The sequence below is a fragment of the Tamandua tetradactyla genome, chromosome 6 (genome assembly GCF_023851605.1).
Source record: "Tamandua tetradactyla isolate mTamTet1 chromosome 6, mTamTet1.pri, whole genome shotgun sequence".
In the NCBI taxonomy this organism is placed as follows: domain Eukaryota; kingdom Metazoa; phylum Chordata; class Mammalia; order Pilosa; family Myrmecophagidae; genus Tamandua; species Tamandua tetradactyla.
The window spans coordinates 50,694,928-50,713,444 of NC_135332.1; the positions used below are offsets into that span (position 1 = coordinate 50,694,928).

General features: G+C 35.1%; 1 protein-coding gene across 2 annotated transcripts in view; it reads left to right on the forward strand.

Annotated features, from left to right (window-relative positions):
• The first annotated feature begins 2,159 nt into the window (after positions 1–2,159).
• SUZ12 (SUZ12 polycomb repressive complex 2 subunit) overlaps positions 2,160–18,517 on the forward strand; it is a 57,052-nt gene continuing 40,694 nt past the window's right edge. The window contains exons 1-5 of one of the 2 annotated variants that reach the window (XM_077165268.1): positions 2,160–2,682; positions 4,885–4,931; positions 5,015–5,079; positions 9,045–9,113; positions 17,040–17,089. In XM_077165268.1, the coding sequence (XP_077021383.1) occupies positions 2,397–2,682; positions 4,885–4,931; positions 5,015–5,079; positions 9,045–9,113; positions 17,040–17,089 (517 nt within the window). In that variant the 5' untranslated portion in view covers positions 2,160–2,396. The remainder of the gene's footprint in view (positions 2,683–4,884; positions 4,932–5,014; positions 5,080–9,044; positions 9,114–17,039; positions 17,090–18,517) is intronic. The other variant, XM_077165269.1, reaches the window with a different exon arrangement.

The following is an 18,517-nucleotide window of genomic DNA, read 5'->3' on the forward strand; positions in this document are numbered from 1 at the left end:
ATATGGCATGAAGGCAAAAACAAACAAAACCCATAGAAAGCAATTCAAATTCATGTGATGTAGGGGAATATATATGTCAACATCAGTCAACTGGAACTACAGGTCACAAAGACAGTTGTCACCCTGAAATTTAGAAATAATAACATAAAATAAATAAACTAATTACAGAAGCGGCCAACTTTGAGATAATCCATAAATGTTTTACCTAAACCACAAAATCTGATTAAGAATTTAATAGCCCCTCCCCAAATTAATTCTAATTCGTCCGAGGTAATAAGATTTTTCAAAGGTTTACATACTTTTTTAGAGAAAAGAGCATCAAAAACCTGAGAATTTGTAACTATGCTGCTCCTACAGTTCTGATTCTATGGCCAGTTCTAGTTAATTACTGTACATATGCCCATAGCCAAGCTAAGACCATTATATTAAAGAAAATACATCACAACTCCCTTTGTTCATTTTTCTGCTCATCAATGATTTATGGAAATATACGACTTGCTTTTTTTCTTATTCTCCCACTTCCTCCTCTCCCAAAAAAGAAATATGTACAATGATAAAGACTGATTATTTTGCCGTTCATATTTATTGTTAATTAATAAATAAACTTTCTGGTTTATAAGATGATATTTTGTGACTTGCTTAGTATCATTTAGTTCTCCAGACCCAACAGATTTGATAAAGCCTCATTTTCTAACCCTGTAAAACAGAAAAACAGAAGTTTACCGAAATCTAAACACCACAAGCCTCTGTGGGGTGGCATTAATCACAGTAGATTTATTTCAGCAATCTAAAAGAGAAAAAAAATCTAATTTTGTGGAGGGAAGTCTTCTTAAAAATACAGCGAACAGAGAACAGACAAGAAAGCATTCTGAACTTTTTGTCTGCCTAATCATTTATCTGAATTTTAAATATAGGCTGTACTTAAAAATCAGCAACAGGTAGATCTAATTTCAAATAAGAGCTGTGTTCCTGGATTGTCAAATTTTACATTAAATGCAACATTTGTAGAACTCACAATCTTAAGTAGGAAATACTTTAAGTCAAGTATGTTATTTGAATAACCATCCCACAGTTATTTGTTTTGTAAACAGTGTTCTGCAGTTAACTTATAAAGGACTCGTTGGAAAATGTTACTGAAAGTAAGAAATGGTTCTGTTTATAGACTGGGATTTTTAAAGTAATATAAGACCACAGAATTTGTATTGGAAGGACATCCCTAGAAATCATCTTGTCCAATCTAAAATTCACAATTCCAAACCGTATCCATACCAGAAAACTAAATCGGGCCTATGTATTTATCTTTTTAAACAAGCTCCCCGCATAGTTAAGAGCAAAACGTGTCGCTCCTAACTAAGAAATCGCCCAGTCTATCCTCGTGACCATTCCTAGGGTGTCGCGGGTGCAGGGTGTCGAATTATCTAGGCTTTGCTTCCATCATGTGGAGAAGCCACAACCCCTCTCGATAACGTTCTAGAAGCTTCACAACATCTAGAGAAAAATCGTTTTCCACATTTTTATAGGAAATTACTCCTACAATATAAACCTCTCCCTTTGATGGGGCACGGTCGTGTACGAAGCAACAGCCTCAACCCTTTGGCTGCACCTAGTCCTCTCAAGGGTTATGCTGGTTGGGATTCGGCATAGGTGGTTTTAGGCACGTGGTGACGAGGGGACAGGGAACGCGACCGCAGCCCTGGGGTCTCTCAGATGAGAAACGACCCCAATCATAGGCTCGGCAGCCCTTCCTGTGAAGTTAGAGACTCGAGGAGCCGCGATGGATCTCAGTTCACTTAACAGACGCCTTGCCCTCAGAAGCCCGCCTCTCTACAAGGGTCTTGCACCCCCCTAGGGGCGGTGAGTGCCGAAGCGAGGAAGGCGAGAAACGGTTCCCTAAACAGCTCGCTGGGTCCCTCTCTCCCCACAATGCACCGGGGCCAGCAGGAAGGCCGCTCCGACCCCTAATTTTCCCGCGAATTCAGTTCAAAGAAGCGGCCGGGCCCGCGATCGGCAGCGCGCACGGGCCAACCAAGCCAGGCCTCCGCGAGAAGCGCCTCCGCGTGACTGACGGGGAAATGCACGGGCCAACAGGCTGGGCGGCCGGGCGGCGCGCGCTCCCGTCGTCCAATCAGGGCACCGGGCGGGGAAGTGGGCGGAGCGAGGCCAGGGTAGGGTGAGCGGCCTCCGGAGTGGAGCGGGGCTGTAAGGAGGAGACACTTTTTTTTTTTCCTCCCTCCTTCCCTCCTCTCCTCCTCCCTTCCCTTCCCCTCTCCTCCCCTCACTCCTCCTTCCCCCCTCGGTCCGCCGGAGCCTGCTGGGGCGAGCGGTTGGTATTGCAGGCGCTTACTCTCCGGGGCCGCCCGGCGGGTAGCTGGCGGGGGGAGGAGGCAGGAACCGCGATGGCGCCTCAGAAGCACGGCGGTGGGGGAGGGGGCGGCTCGGGGCCCAGCGCGGGGTCCGGGGGAGGCAGCTTCGGGGGTTCGGCGGCGGTGGCGGCGGCGACGGCTTCGGGCGGCAAATCCAGCGGCGGAGGCTGTGGAGGCGGCGGCAGTTACTCGGCCTCCTCCTCCTCCTCCTCCGCGGCGGCGGCGGCGGCGGCGGCGGGGGCCGCGGTGTTACCGGTGAAGAAGCCGAAAATGGAGCACGTCCAGGCTGACCACGAGCTTTTCCTCCAGGCCTTTGAGAGTGAGTGTGTACGAAGCTTTGAGGGCAGAAGTATGTACCTATTTTAGCATTTAAGGAGATGGGACGTACTTGCCGGGCCCCCGTTCCTCTCCAGGAGTCGACTTGATTTGGGATTGGAGGGGGATATTCTCCCTTTAGGGATTACGGTTTAAGGGGACCAGAAGTGTAGGGCCTTTTGGGGAGGTGGAGAGTCCGGACTAGTTCTGGGTTCTCCGAAGATTTCCACAGGAGGTTAGGCAGTGGGGCCCCACCTTTCGAGCAGGTTTCTTTTAGATGAGATTACGGTTGAATTGAGGATGCAGTCAGATCCCAAAACTAGTTCTTGTTTTCTTTCATGTCCTTCTTACCCTAGAAGTACGAGGGTTTCGATTTGAGGAGCAAAATTAAACCGGTGAAGAGATCAGTCTGAAATGCGTTCGCACTATCTTGGTGCTGGATATTAACATGGCACCTTTTTGATTATTTAAGCTTTTCAAATCTATCAACCCATTTTATGGATACATAGACTGAGACAGGTAGTGTTTAAGAATATTAGTTCTCTGGAGGCAACTGTGGAATCCTCCTTGTGCTTGTTTTAATACCGGAGCAAATACTTAGTCGATTTCTGTTTTTAAGGTCTGTTTCCAGGGCGAAACTATGAGTTATTTGGAAAAGGGAGTATGGTGTCTGTGAAACAAACAATAGCATTTATTTTTTTAAAAAATCATGATTATGAATAATCCTAACTGTGTTCTTTAATGAATGTTATATCCTGAGTGTTTTCCTTTTGGGAGGATGTTATAATTGGGGTGGTCTCTAATATAAATATCTAACAGAAACTTGAATAAACTCGGTTCTGCCGCTGAATGTCTTTATTTACAATTTTACCGTGGCATATGTTAAGGGCATGGTATCAGCTGTGCTTGGAAAGTGGTATTACATTGTTCCTTCAGTCTCTCTCATTAGTGTTTCATGAAATTCTAATTGGCATTTAATACAAGAAATTTCTGTTTTTATTGAATCTGCTTGAGAGAGATTCACGTTATTTTTGTTTTTATTTCATTTACTTTCAGCAGTCTAGAGAGGATTAAATGAAAAAATGGTGGAGAACTAAATGGCAGTGGTGCCAATAAACATGTTTGTACTCCTTTCTAAAATGACCCACATTTGAAATTTAACTATTGGAAGACTAAGTGGAAATTTTAAAAAATTATTTCTCAATATTGAGAGAAGACAAATGCTCTAATAAAGTTTTAACTGTTGGCTTTCTGATGAGTTCATCTGGAAGTCAACTGTCACTAAAAGCTAAATCTGGTCACAGACAACTTGATTCTTTTCTAATATGGATCTTAGTTTCTGGGAAGTTTAAATGTTTTAATGTAATACAGCTATTTCTATTTGGTTCATTTTGATAGTGCTTTGTTTAAAGGAACATGATAATAGTTCATAATAGTTTATTTATATATTATGGTATATTAAAATATTTCGTCCTTCATAGCAAATTAAATTTTAACTAAACTCAACATTAAAAAAACTTTTAGCATCTGTTGATCACTAGAAAGATATGTTTGCATATTAAGGTAATATTTACATTGAGCAAAAGAATATGAATTTAAACTAATTAGAAATATTGAGAATTTTAGCTACAATCAAATTTAGTGTCTCTAAGAAATCTCTTTAATATTGACTGACTTCCAGGATGTCCGTATTAGCACATCTAGGATACCACTTCATTCCATTTTTGTTGACTGATATATATTTTTTAAATGACCAGTTAAAAATTTTCATCTTGTTGTTTGGCATGAAATAAGTAATTCTTCATGCTGAATTCAGCTACTTTTTTTTTTTGGATGGAGATGGGTTATAAAGAACTTAAATTAGTTAAATGAATTTAATTGCTACCCTTAAAAATTCTGTCTACAGACTAGTTTCGACAACTACCACCTTAGAAATTTCAGAGTAAGATTGTAGAGAACTTTTAGAAAAAGATTGTAGAGAATTGTAAATTTAAAATCAACATCGATAGTTTTGTGGATGTATGCCATGGATTGGCTGTATTTTGATTTTAATGTGCAGTCTAATTTTTTGAATGTAAATATTTAGTACACGATTTTCATAACAGTATATCAAGTTATATTGGTTATAACATGAGCTGGGTTGGTGTTTTTCTGATAAGTAATAAGTAAATTTTGATAATGTTTGGATTTTGTTTCCTGTACCTAGAACCAACACAGATCTATAGATTTCTTCGAACTCGAAATCTCATAGCAGTAAGTAATCAAGCAAATTCATCAATATATTTTTGTTAGTTTTCACCTATATTTAATTTTAATATTTTAAACTTTTTTTATAGCCAATATTTTTGCACAGAACTCTTACTTATATGTCTCATCGAAACTCCAGAACAAACATCAAAAGGTACATTTTATGAATCTTATTTCAAGCTGATCAAAGCATGTTAAAGTTTTGTTTTAAAGTACTATTTTTAATAAAGCATTAAATAGGAAAACTGAAATGAAGTGTGATTGTTTGAATTAGTTGGAAAGTGGTTTTTAATATTAGCAGTTTGTAAATCCCAGTTTATATCCCAAAGTTTTTTCCTAATAGGAATGATTTAGTAATGAAGTAAATGAAATGATTTTACTTACTCATGTTTTTACCCTATACCACTAGTTATTTAACAGTTAATTCTTGAATATTTGTTAGATATCAAACAATAAAGAATGCTTTCCTGTAATGATAGGTTCACAAATTCTCATGTTGTATCTTTTTTTTTTCTTCTTTAAAAAAAATATTTTTATTGAGAAATAATCACACCTCATGTTGTATCTTAAGTGATGATTTTACTGAAGGGTAAATACTTTTTGAAGTCAATAGGATGAGTGTTCTTGTAAAAGCAAGTGGTCTTAATCATCTCTTAGAGTCTAGGGGGTTGGGACAGAGCTTATTTTTGCTTTGTGATAATTTACCACTTAATCATGAATAATAATGTGGAATGCCAGTTTCTTGTCATAGATTGGAGATTATGTTTGTTGAATATATCAAGTGATGAAGTTTAAATATTGGAGGAAACTTTCTTTTAAGCATTCAGTTTTGATATTATAGTCTTGACTTAGAAAAACCATTAAGCTCTCTGAATAAACGTTGAACTCCTTTGAGGACTCTTACTGGTTGCTAAGTAGGAACCACTTTTTCTATAACAAGTGATAGATGAACTTTGTAGTTGTATCTAGGTGTATATTCAAGCATTGGGATGTTGAAACTATGTATTCTTTTTGAATCTAAAAAGGGTATTGCATTTGATTGGTAAAACTTGCCAAGCACCTGAATAAGTAGGAAAGAAGTAATGAATTAGACAGCAGAATTAGATTTGTCAGCTCTTTACCTGTATACTCCATTATTTGATCGGTGTCAGGGCACAGCAGATTTTTTCTGTAAAGGACCAGATAATATTTTTTACTTTGTGGGTGAGGAGGGAGAATTGAGGTTATTATGCAGGTACTCTGTAAAACGTGAGCAAACAAATATCTACAAATTTTTAATAGATGAAATTCAAAATATAATAATTGGGTACAATTATATATAATAAAGGCCACTAGTGAGAAGGGGGTAGAACCCTTTGTTTTTGGTAAGAGAGGGATGGAGATGACATTTAATTTAATTGGGGTTCAGAGTTATTGTTCCATGTCATCAAATTGAATACAAATATTTATCCGTAAAAACCATCCTTACCTCCTGAACTGTACAAAAACAGGTATGGCTTATTGTCCCATAAGCCATAGTTTACTGACTCCTGATCTATAAAACTGGAAGAATTTAAGTAGTAGTAAACTTTTTTCTTAAACAAGTTTTAATACAGAAGATTAGTTGATCTGTATATTGGATGCTATCTGATTTTAATCTTAAAAGTAATTATATTTAAAAATATGTTTGAATTAATCCATAATTGGATAAAAATACTCATTTGAAATCTTGATTCATTTTTCTGTCATATTTATTAAAGACTATTTGGATATTTCATTATGGGATACATTTCTGTAGTTTGCCAATGGGTAAAAGCTTAGTAGTAGGAGCTGGTTTTCTTATTATCCTTTAGTAAAAAAAATGGCTTTGGGAAATTTTGAAGCAGTTTGCCAGCCAAAAAATATATAAATCCCGCTTAGTTTTTTTACCCATATGGAAGTGCATAGTAATCACTTAATTATCCTGTTATATGTCTAGCCTATGCAAGATAAGACTAATTTTTAACAGATTATTCCACAACATCTATCTTCAGATTAGTGCTGCCTCTTCAAAGTATTTGTGGCTTTAGAAGATGGTATTTACCCAGTGATTGTGACCTTTGTTCCAAATGTTTTTGGAACTCCTTTTATAAAATTGTGTTCAGTACTATGCCCTTGCTCAAAATGTTTTTGAATCTCCTTTTTCAGTATAAGAACACTATCATATCCGATGTTGGAATAAACATGTCAGACCTTTGAAATCATTCACTCAGTTGTACATATTCTGGTATATTTGTTAAGCTGGCTTTGTACGTTAGTCTCACTTCATTCAAATTCTGTAGGCTCACACTATACTGAACCAATAGAAATATGAGTGAAGAGACAGGCATCTTTTATTGAATCCATTTTACTAGATTTTTTGCGAGCTGATTCTGAACTCTCCCAATAAAATTTCCTGAAATTACTTGAATTTTAAAATATCCTCCTTTCTGGTGATCTTTTGATGATGACTGTTTCCCTTGCTAAATCTGAGCTAGAGTGCCAGTACATTTCTAAAGAAAAGAAATACTTGGTGTTGGGGGAAGAGTCTCTTTTTGTGCAATTTCTTAGATGATTGGTTTTGTTTTTTTTACTAAGCAAGGCTGGGCCACCTTTATGATCTTACCTATTTTAAATGTTTGTTAATTATTCAGTTCTGTGCACTTCTGTGCACAACTTTGTAATATTTGGATTTAAAATCTTGCCTTTCTTCTTTCTTAATCATTGCATAAATACAAACATGTTGTTCTTAAGAATTCCAGTAACTACATAGCCTTAAAAGTACCTTTCTTATTTGTACTGTGAAGTTCTTTGTAATTAGCCTAGAAGAGCCTGTATTTTTCTTCTCTCTTCTCTCCTGTCTGTGAAGATTGAAAATGTATTGCCATCCTTCATAAAGTAGCTCTTATAAAGCTCTGTTGGATGAAATGTTAATATTGAAGTTTTCAGTAATTCTAAAGGTACAGAGAGAAGCTTTTTTTTTAAGGCTATTTTTATTCATCTAAAACATAGATTGTATCAACTCTACTCTTCCTGTTGGTATTTTACTGCAGTTTATTTACATAACATTTCTCTGCTGACAAGTTTTTATTATATAGTGGTTTAATACAGTAGCTTTTTAAGGAATGAGCATAATTGTCATTTCTGATATCTGCATTTAAGCTTTATAATGTAGTAAACTAATGTGGAATAAATTAAGCTTTTAAAGTCCTAAATTTGAAGAGAATATATTAGTATAAAGAGAAACATTTGTTTCCAACTAAAGAATTATATGAGGGTCTGGATTTTTGGCCTCTATCTCTAGGATATATATAGTAGACCACTTTCAGAAGTAAGATGAGGCTTGTTTTAGAATCCATTCATTCTTTAATTGTTTTGGGAGGCTACTCTTAATTTAAGTTTCTATTTTGTGGAAAAAATTTACTTTTTTCTCTTAAACTTATCAAGTTAAATACTAATAATTGTATTATGATTTGATGGGTATGTTCCCTAAATGTCAGTCTTTTGATGATAGTGACAACCATTTCTTTCATATGACATCAGGCTTTGGTAGTAATCTTTGAGATTGTCTTGTGAACTTCAGATATGTTTTGTAGCTTATCCATCTTTATATGATGGTTCCAGTACATATTTGTCAGGTTGCTTATAGAAATATGTTTCTTAACAAATTTGCATTTGTTTAGCCCAGTTCAGCAGATACTTGAATACCTACCAAGTATAATGTACTATGCCAAACATTCTTGGTTTTTATTTTTATTTAAAAAAAAAAAAATCTCTGGCCTACAGGAGCAAGAATCTAGTAAGGAAAATAGAATATTTATACAAGTTTCTTATCTAGGAGGCTGAATGTCAAAATATAAACCAAATGAAATCACTCTGGGTTGGAAATAATTACAAAAAGTCTCATGTAAAAGTTAGCTTTTTAGATGAGCCTTGAAAGTTTAGCTGCTATACTATAACATATACTTTCTCTGAAGTACTCATTGTTGTGGCTAAGCATCCATAATTTATCTCACTAAAAATCAAAATCAGATTTCCATCTTGGTTATAGTGAAAATAAATTATAACTTGTTTGTTTTTCCCAGTTGAGAAGTGATTATTTTGTTTATCTGTTTCTTCCAGGAAAACATTTAAAGTTGATGATATGTTATCAAATGTAGAGAAAATGAAAGGAGAGCAAGAATCTCATAGGTAAGATAACCTATCAGTTTACATTAAGAGATATACTTGAGGAAGGAGGAAAGACCTTGATATCATTAGGAGTTAGAAGGAACCTTAGTGATCAGTTGGTCCCAATTCATACACAAATCAGGATATCCTTCTACAGCATCACTAGCAGAGAGTCTTTAAGCCTCAGCTTAAAGTCTCCAGTGTTGGGTAACTGTTTTATAAGACAGTTTTCATTATTGTTTATCTCTGTTCACAATTCTTGCATTTTCAGTCACAGTGCTCTTTATAACTTCTACAGTTGGTCTTAATCCTACAACCTCATCTAAGAAGGGAAGCAGACTCAGCTGTGTGCTGGGTATTGGAGTGGATGCTTCACTGCATCACATCTCTTTTAAATAATCAATTTCAAATATGAAAGAAGCTTTCTTTTTTATTCGTCTTGTCCTTTCCCTCATTTAAATCTTTGAAGCAAAATATCCCCAACTTTTATATTTACATAATGTTTTCTTACTTATTAGTCTTAGAAACTTGACCCATGTGGACAAAATCTACTTATCTGTTTTCAAATGTGATACCCAAAACTAATCCCTAAATTTTCTCACTAGTCAGATGTCTGCCTATTCTAGACAGTATGTTTCCATTTGTTCTTTGACATGTATACAAAAGAAAGTTGAATACTATTCTAAAGGAAAAAAACAGGAGCTTGGGTGGTATTTGTTCATTCATTGACTACTTTTATGGAAAATGCAGAACTAAAAATACCAGATTTTTAAAAATGGAGTTGAAAAAATTACCGAAATGTGTTTTTCTATCTTGAACCTTTTAATCATGTTTTCAGTTTAGGTTAGGATATATACTGGTCTATTGCATTCTCATTTATGGATTCTGATTGTTTTAGTGACTTTTATTGAAACATCATTTTCAATCCTTGTATTTTAAGTTTGGCTTTTGAATTGGGGGATGTTGTCATTTGGATTGGAAAATCTCACTTCTTTTTTATCTTGCAATCTTGTAGGACCAAAGTGTAATTTGTTTCCAGATCTAGGCAGTTCCCACCTTATAAATAAGCTGTGCTACTCCATTCTAGGAAATGACATCCCAAATCTTTATCTAGTCTTATCTACTACTGTCCAAGAAGAACCTTATAAGAGATGACTGAGAATATTCTCAATGGATGCAGACGCTATTCTTTGCATATTATTCTAAATTCTTGTCTGTTCATCTACCCTTAAAAGAGCTCATGGAATCCTCAGGGCCTTAAGGTCTAGACTGTAATGAGATCCAGATCTGACTTTCCTGCATCTTTTGTACTGACCATCTTACTAGTTTCCCCTCCAGGCCTTTCCGGGTCCAAATGAGAAGGATGAATGAAGCAAGAAGGAAAAGAAAATTTCACTCTTTTCTTCATCTTCCCTATCAGCGTTCTGCCTTTATTGCTGCTAAACCCTACTACTATCTCAATGTGACATTGGCTTTGATTAATTTTTTAGTTTTTCCCTTATAGTGTGTGTTGTGAGAAATAGGTTATACTAGCCAATTTCTTCTGAACAATTACTCCCCCAATAGATATTATTCCTTTAATCCAGTGTCAGCAGCTAGGCCAGTACTGTAGTGTTGTTAACCAACTCATAGAAACATCAGAGGGCAATATAAAATTCCTTCTCGTAATTTTAGAAGGCAACTTTTTCCGTCCTTACAGTCCACCTGGGACTAGTGAACTGACCATTTCAAGCTTATACGATCTTTTGTAGATATCTCAATATTGCTCCCAGAGGCACATGGGAAATTGCTTCATTTTTAGGTTTACCCCAAGACCCTATAATAAGATACTTCAATATATTTCCTATCTCAGATTAGGCATAATCTTATTATCCTACTAAACAACTAAAACAGAATTGTAAGAAGTACCCTAGACACCAATATATATTGCCAACTCTGTAAAACTTTGCTTGTAAAACCTATTGTTAAATTATTTCTTAGGAGAGAAAAAGAAATCCTTATTGTCCAAGGACATTATCTTACAGAAGTTAGAGTCCTAAATCATGTACATAGGTATCATTCTTTTCCTGAATTCTGAGATTCTGAATAATTTCAAACATAGGGATCTCATTTAGTTTGATTGGATCCTGGATCTGTTCAGCAGCTGTAATCTGGGAGTCTTCTACTATAATTCATGTTCTTTCAGCACTTCCAAAGTTGTAATATCTCAACTCCCAAGCCCAATGTATTTCATTCCTCAAATTTCCTAGGGAATATCAAGATATATAAAAATTTCAGTGTTACAGCCTAAAAGAACAACCAAATGTCAGAAATCATTAAAACATTTTAGTGAGTACAAACTAAGCAATACTCATAATATCCTGTGCAGAAGAAGTTAGTATTCTAGGATCTTTTATGTGTTTTATAATCTAGGTCTACAGCCATTTTATTAGTCACAGGTAATTGTAGAAAATTAGGGGAAGAAACTGATAGGAAAAATGAGACAGCACATGAATTTTTGTTTTTCTAATATATGACCATAATTGTCATTTGTAACTTTAAAACTCAAGAATAAAATAAAAGAATAAGATCTACCATCTGTGCACATTGTTTCTTTTCTTGAAAAATTGCTTCTGAAAGTTCCAAAGCAATTAGCAAATTTTAGGAATTTATAAACGTAGCACCCATTATCCTAAATTTTTCCTGAATCTATCTTTCCCTTTTTGCTGCTACTATATATAAGACATTTTTATTTTCTTTCTAGAATGTTTGGTATAGTTAGCACCTTATAGCCTGAAGCTTTTGTTCCTGGTAACAATTTTGAATTTATTGTGCGTACTGACCATGGATATGGCCTATAATATAAATCTCTTGCCTTTCCTTAGCTTTCCAACCTATCAGTATCCTAAGGCTTTCTTGTGCCATCAATCCTACCAATTTTAGAATTCTCTAGTCATAACTTCTGACTTCTGAATGCATCTACACTGACTGAAAGATTTCCAAATTGGCACTTGCCTCTCAATAGCAAAACAAGAATTTCTCCTAGGGATATTTTCAAGTCTGTGTTCTTAGCAGGTTGACAGGGCAAAGTACCTTTAATGATCCCCCTCCAATTATAAAAATCTTCTGTGCCATGCAGGATCTGAATCTATTTTTTGGTTTTTGTTTCTTCTGGGATTCCCATTTCCCTAGTTTACCATGTCCCAGGCACTATACCAAGCCCTAGAATATGTAATGGTGAGCAAACAGATGAGCTTAGTTTTAGGTTGAAAAAGACAATCATACCATATAATTATAAAATAAGTTGCTGTGAAAGGAAAGTATAGGAAACTGTGAGTGTATGTAAAGCAGAGCTAACTTTTGGAAATACGTATAGGTCAGGGAAAGTTTCCCTGAAGAAATGAGCTGAGATTGGAAAAATGAATATAGGAATAAAATGAGGTGAGCAGGCTGGTGGTTCTAGGTAAAGAAAATATATTGTCATTTGAGGAACTCAAAAGAGTCTGGCAAGAGTGTAATGAAATGAGGCTGGAGCAGAAGACTATGGCTAGATTATACAAAGCCTTGTAGACGTTAAGAATTTTCATCTTTATCCTAAAAATTTATTAAATTGTTTTAAATAGAAGTATTACATTAATGGTTGTTCCCTGTCCTCTTTTGTAGATTGAGCTGCATTCTTTAAAACTTCAGACTGCTTGTTAAGTTGGTCTTATGTTTTCTCTACCATTAGTAAGATCTGATATTAGTCCCCTCTTTTCTCTTTTTCAACTACCCCGTTTTGAACATTAGTTTTGAAATTATTTTCCAATTGGTGTCTTTTCCCTCATGGCATTTTAGTTCTTTTTTCAGAACCTTGGCCATAAATTTCTTTTTACCTACCTATTTCTGAAGCTGCCTCATCAGTTGCTACTTATTATGTGTGATCCTTAAAATCAAAGAGTTCAAGAACAAGTTTTTTGAAATTTTCTTCTTAATGTAATCTGGGTTATAATAATTCCTTTGTTTTCTCTATCATACTTCTAGATGCCAATTCATTTATATGTAGTGGACACCCCTCCCCCTTCAAGTTTTATCTTCTTACTACAAAGTGTTCCCATCCCCATGAGCACCATATGAGTCCCTGGATTCCACAATAATGGGCTTCATGTGGTTACTAATTCCTCAGCTTTATGTAACACAGGATAAAACATTTAATAAAAGTTGATAGTTAACATCTACCATTATAGATGCCAAATAGCTTATCATTAAACTTGTCCTCTTTTGAGATAATAGTCGTGACCCTAGAAGTAAAACCTTATACCTGCTATTATGAAATTAATATGTACAAATTAGAGATACTCATTTGGTCTCTTTCCATCATAAAACTTTGTTCCTTCTGTGGGATCTATTCTTAAATTTTGAGGTTCCTACCTGACTCTTGTTTGAAAATGTTAAGTCACGAATTTACTTAACCCCATTCTGCAGATTGCTTCTAAACTGTCAGATGTTTGTGCTTGGAATCTCAAATTTTCTAATTCCTTGTCTAATTTCCTATTTCCATATTACTTGCTTCCTGAAAAGATAAGCACAGGGAACAGGTCAGATAGATGAACCCAGACTTTATCTGCTATTCTAGTCATCTGAGGTGGATCTTATCCTCAGCTAGGCCTGACCAAACTTACAAGTTTCTTTTTCTTCCCTTCTCTGATCCAGTTAACCAGGTAAGATGTGGACCCAGTGGTCAGAAGAGATGGAAGAAGTTGAATCAGGAAGGGAAAGAAAACATTACTCTTTTTCCTTGGTTGAAGACATTTGTGGAAGGGGTCAACTAGATCTCCTCATTACACCTTATTCTAAGCGCATGCCATACTTTTAGGTGGGAGTTGGAATTTGTAGATACCAAACCATGTTCCCAGAGTTTCTCTCCCCCCCCCCCAAAGTTACTTTTTAAGTTGATTAATTGAAATTTGGAATTCCTCTTCTCAAAGAAACAGTAATGGCTGAGTTTGTATGATATCTCATAATCTTGCATTTAACCAGTATGTCTCAAACCATCTGCGCTGAAAGGACCATGTTTTGTTTGTTTTTGATTTCCAGTCTTTTGTTGACTTATTACTTCTGTAAAATAAACTGATCTCACTATTGGATGTATGATACTGTTAAATTGTTGTAAAAGTTTCTCAAGTCTTAATTTCAGTTTCTTAATTTGTGAATGGAAACAGTTTGCCTAGTGACATTAATTTACAGATTACATTTTGAGTAACTGATTTAACATTTTCTGGGATAGATAATGTTTCTGGCATTTCAGAGATAGAATTTAGAATCAAGTTTCCCATAAAAACAGTGAAAATAACAATATTAGAACTACAGTTTAATGGGCCATGCTTCCTGACCTTAAAGAGCTTATTACTCTAGGTAGACATCATGATCCTTATGAAAAACATCTGTTGTGCCTTTTTTTGGGAAGACCAAAAATGGTGACCTAGGTGCTAGGGACACCAATATAATAGTCTCAGTTCCATATGAGTTTGTATGTTCTATATGGGTTTATAGTTGTGAACAGACTATGAAAAAAATTGTGACAAATGATAAAAAGCGCTTATGAAGAAGTGATCATTAAGCTTTGGGATGGTGGGGGTGGAGTCTTTGTGTAAGAGGGAGAGAGTTCTTTTACTTTACTGCGTATTTTATTTTTTTCATCCAAGCGTGACAATCTTGAGAGGGGTAATATCTTTGTTTTATAGATACAAGATCACAGCTAATGACCAGAGCCAGAATGCAAACTCAGGTTTTCTGTCTATATTTTACCATTCTATTTCTTTTTTTTTTTTTTTCCATTCTATTTCTTTATGGAAGGTTTTAGTGGTGAGAAGAATGGGAGCTGTATTTTAGAAAGCATAGAAGCTAGCCAAAACATTTGACAGTGGGGACTTATTAGAAAATTTGGAGAAACAAATCTATGTAAAGTGGTGTTTTAAGAAAATATGGTCTTAGTGTGTAAGTTTAATTGAAGCAACTAAGGATAGATTGGTGGTGATTAATAGGTTATCTTCTTACCTATGAGAATTGTAGGATATTACTCTTTGCCCTTCAGTTATGCTTTGGATTTTAGCTAATTTTGCCTTGTAAAGTGACAGTTATGGAACTGTTTTTATAGGAGAGTGCTGTCTTTTTAGTAAAATGACATGCAGACTTTTCACATAGCTGATGTGCTTTTTAAAAATCAACTTTGAGTATAGTTAATTAATATACAATTAAATGCACCCATCTTAAGTATATAGTTTGAGTTTTGACAGAGTTGTATGCACTTGGGTAACTATTAGCATCAAGATACAGAACTTTTCCATCAACTTAAAATATCTTTGTATTCAGTCCCCCTAATGTACTTTTTTAATTGGGCATGATTTACATATTAAATTTATTCATTTTGGTATAGAGTTCCGAGTTTTAAGAAACTCATATAGTCAGGTAATCATCCCAACAATCGAGACAAAGAACCCCAAATTTCTATCATGTTCCTTTTATAGTCAGCTCTTCCCCATCTCCTTCAACTCCTACTTGGGATGTGTTTTAAATATATCTGATTCATAGGGGAAAGTGAATAATGTAAAATTATTATAATATGTAAATTTCCTGTTTTCATTAGTTCCACTGTATATCATTCATATTTTTGTTGATGTATAAGTTACAGTTTTTATTCTTAGTTTTCCTTTCATATTTATACTTTCTAACTTTGCTTTGACCCTTCTACTGTTCTACTTTTATATGTTACTGATATCCTAGCATACTAAGTGCTGTTCTAGAAATGCTCCTCACAGCTCCCAACTTGTGAGCTTTTAGCAGACAGTTCATGGCTTAACTTACACTAAGAAAATAGAGGCATCACCATATTTTCTTTTGAAATATCTCACTCACTTGCTACCTCTTATTTCTCTTATCTTAGAAAAAAAGTAGCCCTGGGCAAAGTTACCAAAGCAGCCTCTTTATAATATATCCTCATTTCCAGGCATTTCTTGTTCCTTAACACTCTTACTAAATATCTTTATATGACTTTCCTTCCAATTATAAAAATGCCTTGATTGTTGCTATCATTTTACAAGAACAAATATGCACCCTTTATTACCCTTATTGTCCCTTAACCACTATTTCCTTTCCTTTTCATTAGTAAAATTTCTTAAGTAAGTGGTTCTTTGAGTAATGTTTCCCTTTCCTCACCATCTGTTTTCCATAGCCATCTGTAATTTAGTATCTGACTGTATCAGACCACAGAAACTATGCTCTGGAAAGTTAAGAAAGGCTGCAGATCAAATATATTACTCTCTTTTGCAACTTAAAGGTAATACGAAAACCTGTTGATACTGATATTTCTTTTTATTCCAACTTAATAGCTTTTCCGGTATTAGTAGATATGTTTTTTTTATTAAAAAAAAATAAAAAGATCATATAGTTCATGCTTACCTTTTCCTTCCCCCCAAAATTTGCTATTAATGCTGAAAGTGAAAATGATGTGTTAAACAGAGTACATTAGGAATCTATAGCTCACTTGAATTATGTTTGTGTATTTCACCTTTAATTGAAGTAGAAAGTGATGGTTCTGCATCAGTTATTAGTAAGTTTGACTATCCATAACTTTAAAAATATTCAAACATTCAAACACTTGCATGGATTCAGCCACCCTTATGAAAGTTTCCTTTGGAGAAGTGGGAAAGGAGACTTGTCTCTGTTTACCCATTTTTTGTGGTCTTGTTTTTTTCTACCTTACTCCTTTGGTGTAAGGTTTTCTGGTTTTGTTCTAATTTTGTGGGTTGATTTTTATTTTTAAGTCTGTTCTGGATGTCAGAATTAACAGGGAAAGCATGGGACTGAATTGCAGTTAAAACAAGAAACTCATATATTTGTAAGCTAACTGAACTGGCTTTATATATTTTACAGTCTACGTTGTTTTATTGTGGAACGTTAAAATGATAATTTTTTGTTTGTTTTGTTTAGCTTGTCAGCTCATCTGCAGCTTACATTTACTGGTTTCTTCCATAAAAATGGTATGTATTTTAAAAGTAAACAAGTAAGCATTCTAACGGCAAAATACCTTTATGACTGTAACAAAATTTTGCATTTAAATTTATAAAATTATATTCATTGAAACAGTTGGTTTTTCTCAAAACTATTTCTCTTAAGTTGACTTCAGCAATTTCAGTTGCTACTTTATGTGGTTAATAAGGGAATATGAGTTAAACTTTAAAAGTAGGGGTTCTTAAATTTTGGTATGTGTAAAAACATTTTGACAATGTTTGACAATAATTTGTTTAAAATAATTATTCCTGATCCCTACAAAGACTTAAATTTCGTGGGTTTTTGGTGGAGTCCACAAAGGAACAGACTTAAGAAACTCTAAAGACTTGTAAAAATTATAGGTAGTCTTTATATATCTTGTTTATAAAATAATCTTGTTTGTAGCCAGGTTTCCTTATTGCTTCTCTGCTATCCATTTTAAGTAGATGTAGACATTTTTATATGAAGGATAGTTATCAATGCTATGGGTGATAATTCTTTTTTTTTTATTATTTTTATTAATAAAACCAATTGTTCTGGTTTGCTAGCTAAGCCAGAATGCAATATACCAGAAACAGAATGGCTTTTAAAAAGGAGAATTTAATAAGTTGATAGTTTACAGTTCTAAGGCCGAGAAAATGTCTCATTTAAAGCAAGTCTATAGAAATGTCCAATCTGAGGCATCCAGGAAAAGATACCTTGTTTCAAGAAGTCCAATGAAGTTCAAGGCTTCTTTCTCAAGTAGAAGGCAATGGAGAACACAATCACAGTTTCTCTTTTATTTGGAAAGGCACATGGTGAACATGGTTAGGGTTCCTCTCTCATCTAGAAGGGTGCATGGTGAACACGGTGCCATCTGCTAGCCTCTTCTCCAGGCTTCCTATTTCATGAAGCTCCTTGGGGGGCATTTTCCTTCTTCATCGCCAAAGGTCACTGACTATTGGACTTCTGCTTCTCAGGCTATGTCATTCTGCTCTGCTCTCTCTGAATCTCCTTCATTCTCCAGAATGTTTCCTCTTTTATAGGGCGCCAGAAACTTATCAAGACCCACCCAAATGGGTGGAGACATGTCGTCACCTAATCCAGCTTAACAACCACTCTTGATTAAATCATATCTCCAGGGAGATGATCTGATTACAGTTTCAAACATACAATATTGAATGGGGATTATTCTGCCTTTATGAAATGGGATTTAGATTAAAACATGGCTTTTCTAGGGGGTATACATCCTTTCAAACCAGCACACCAATCAACATACAATATGAACATTCTTTTAATCACATAGTTGTATATTCATCATCATGATTATTTCTTAGAACATTTGCATCAATTCAGAAAAAGAAAACAGAAGGGGTACATACCATACCCCTTACCCTCCCTTTCATTGATCACTAGCATTTCAGTCTACTAAATTTATT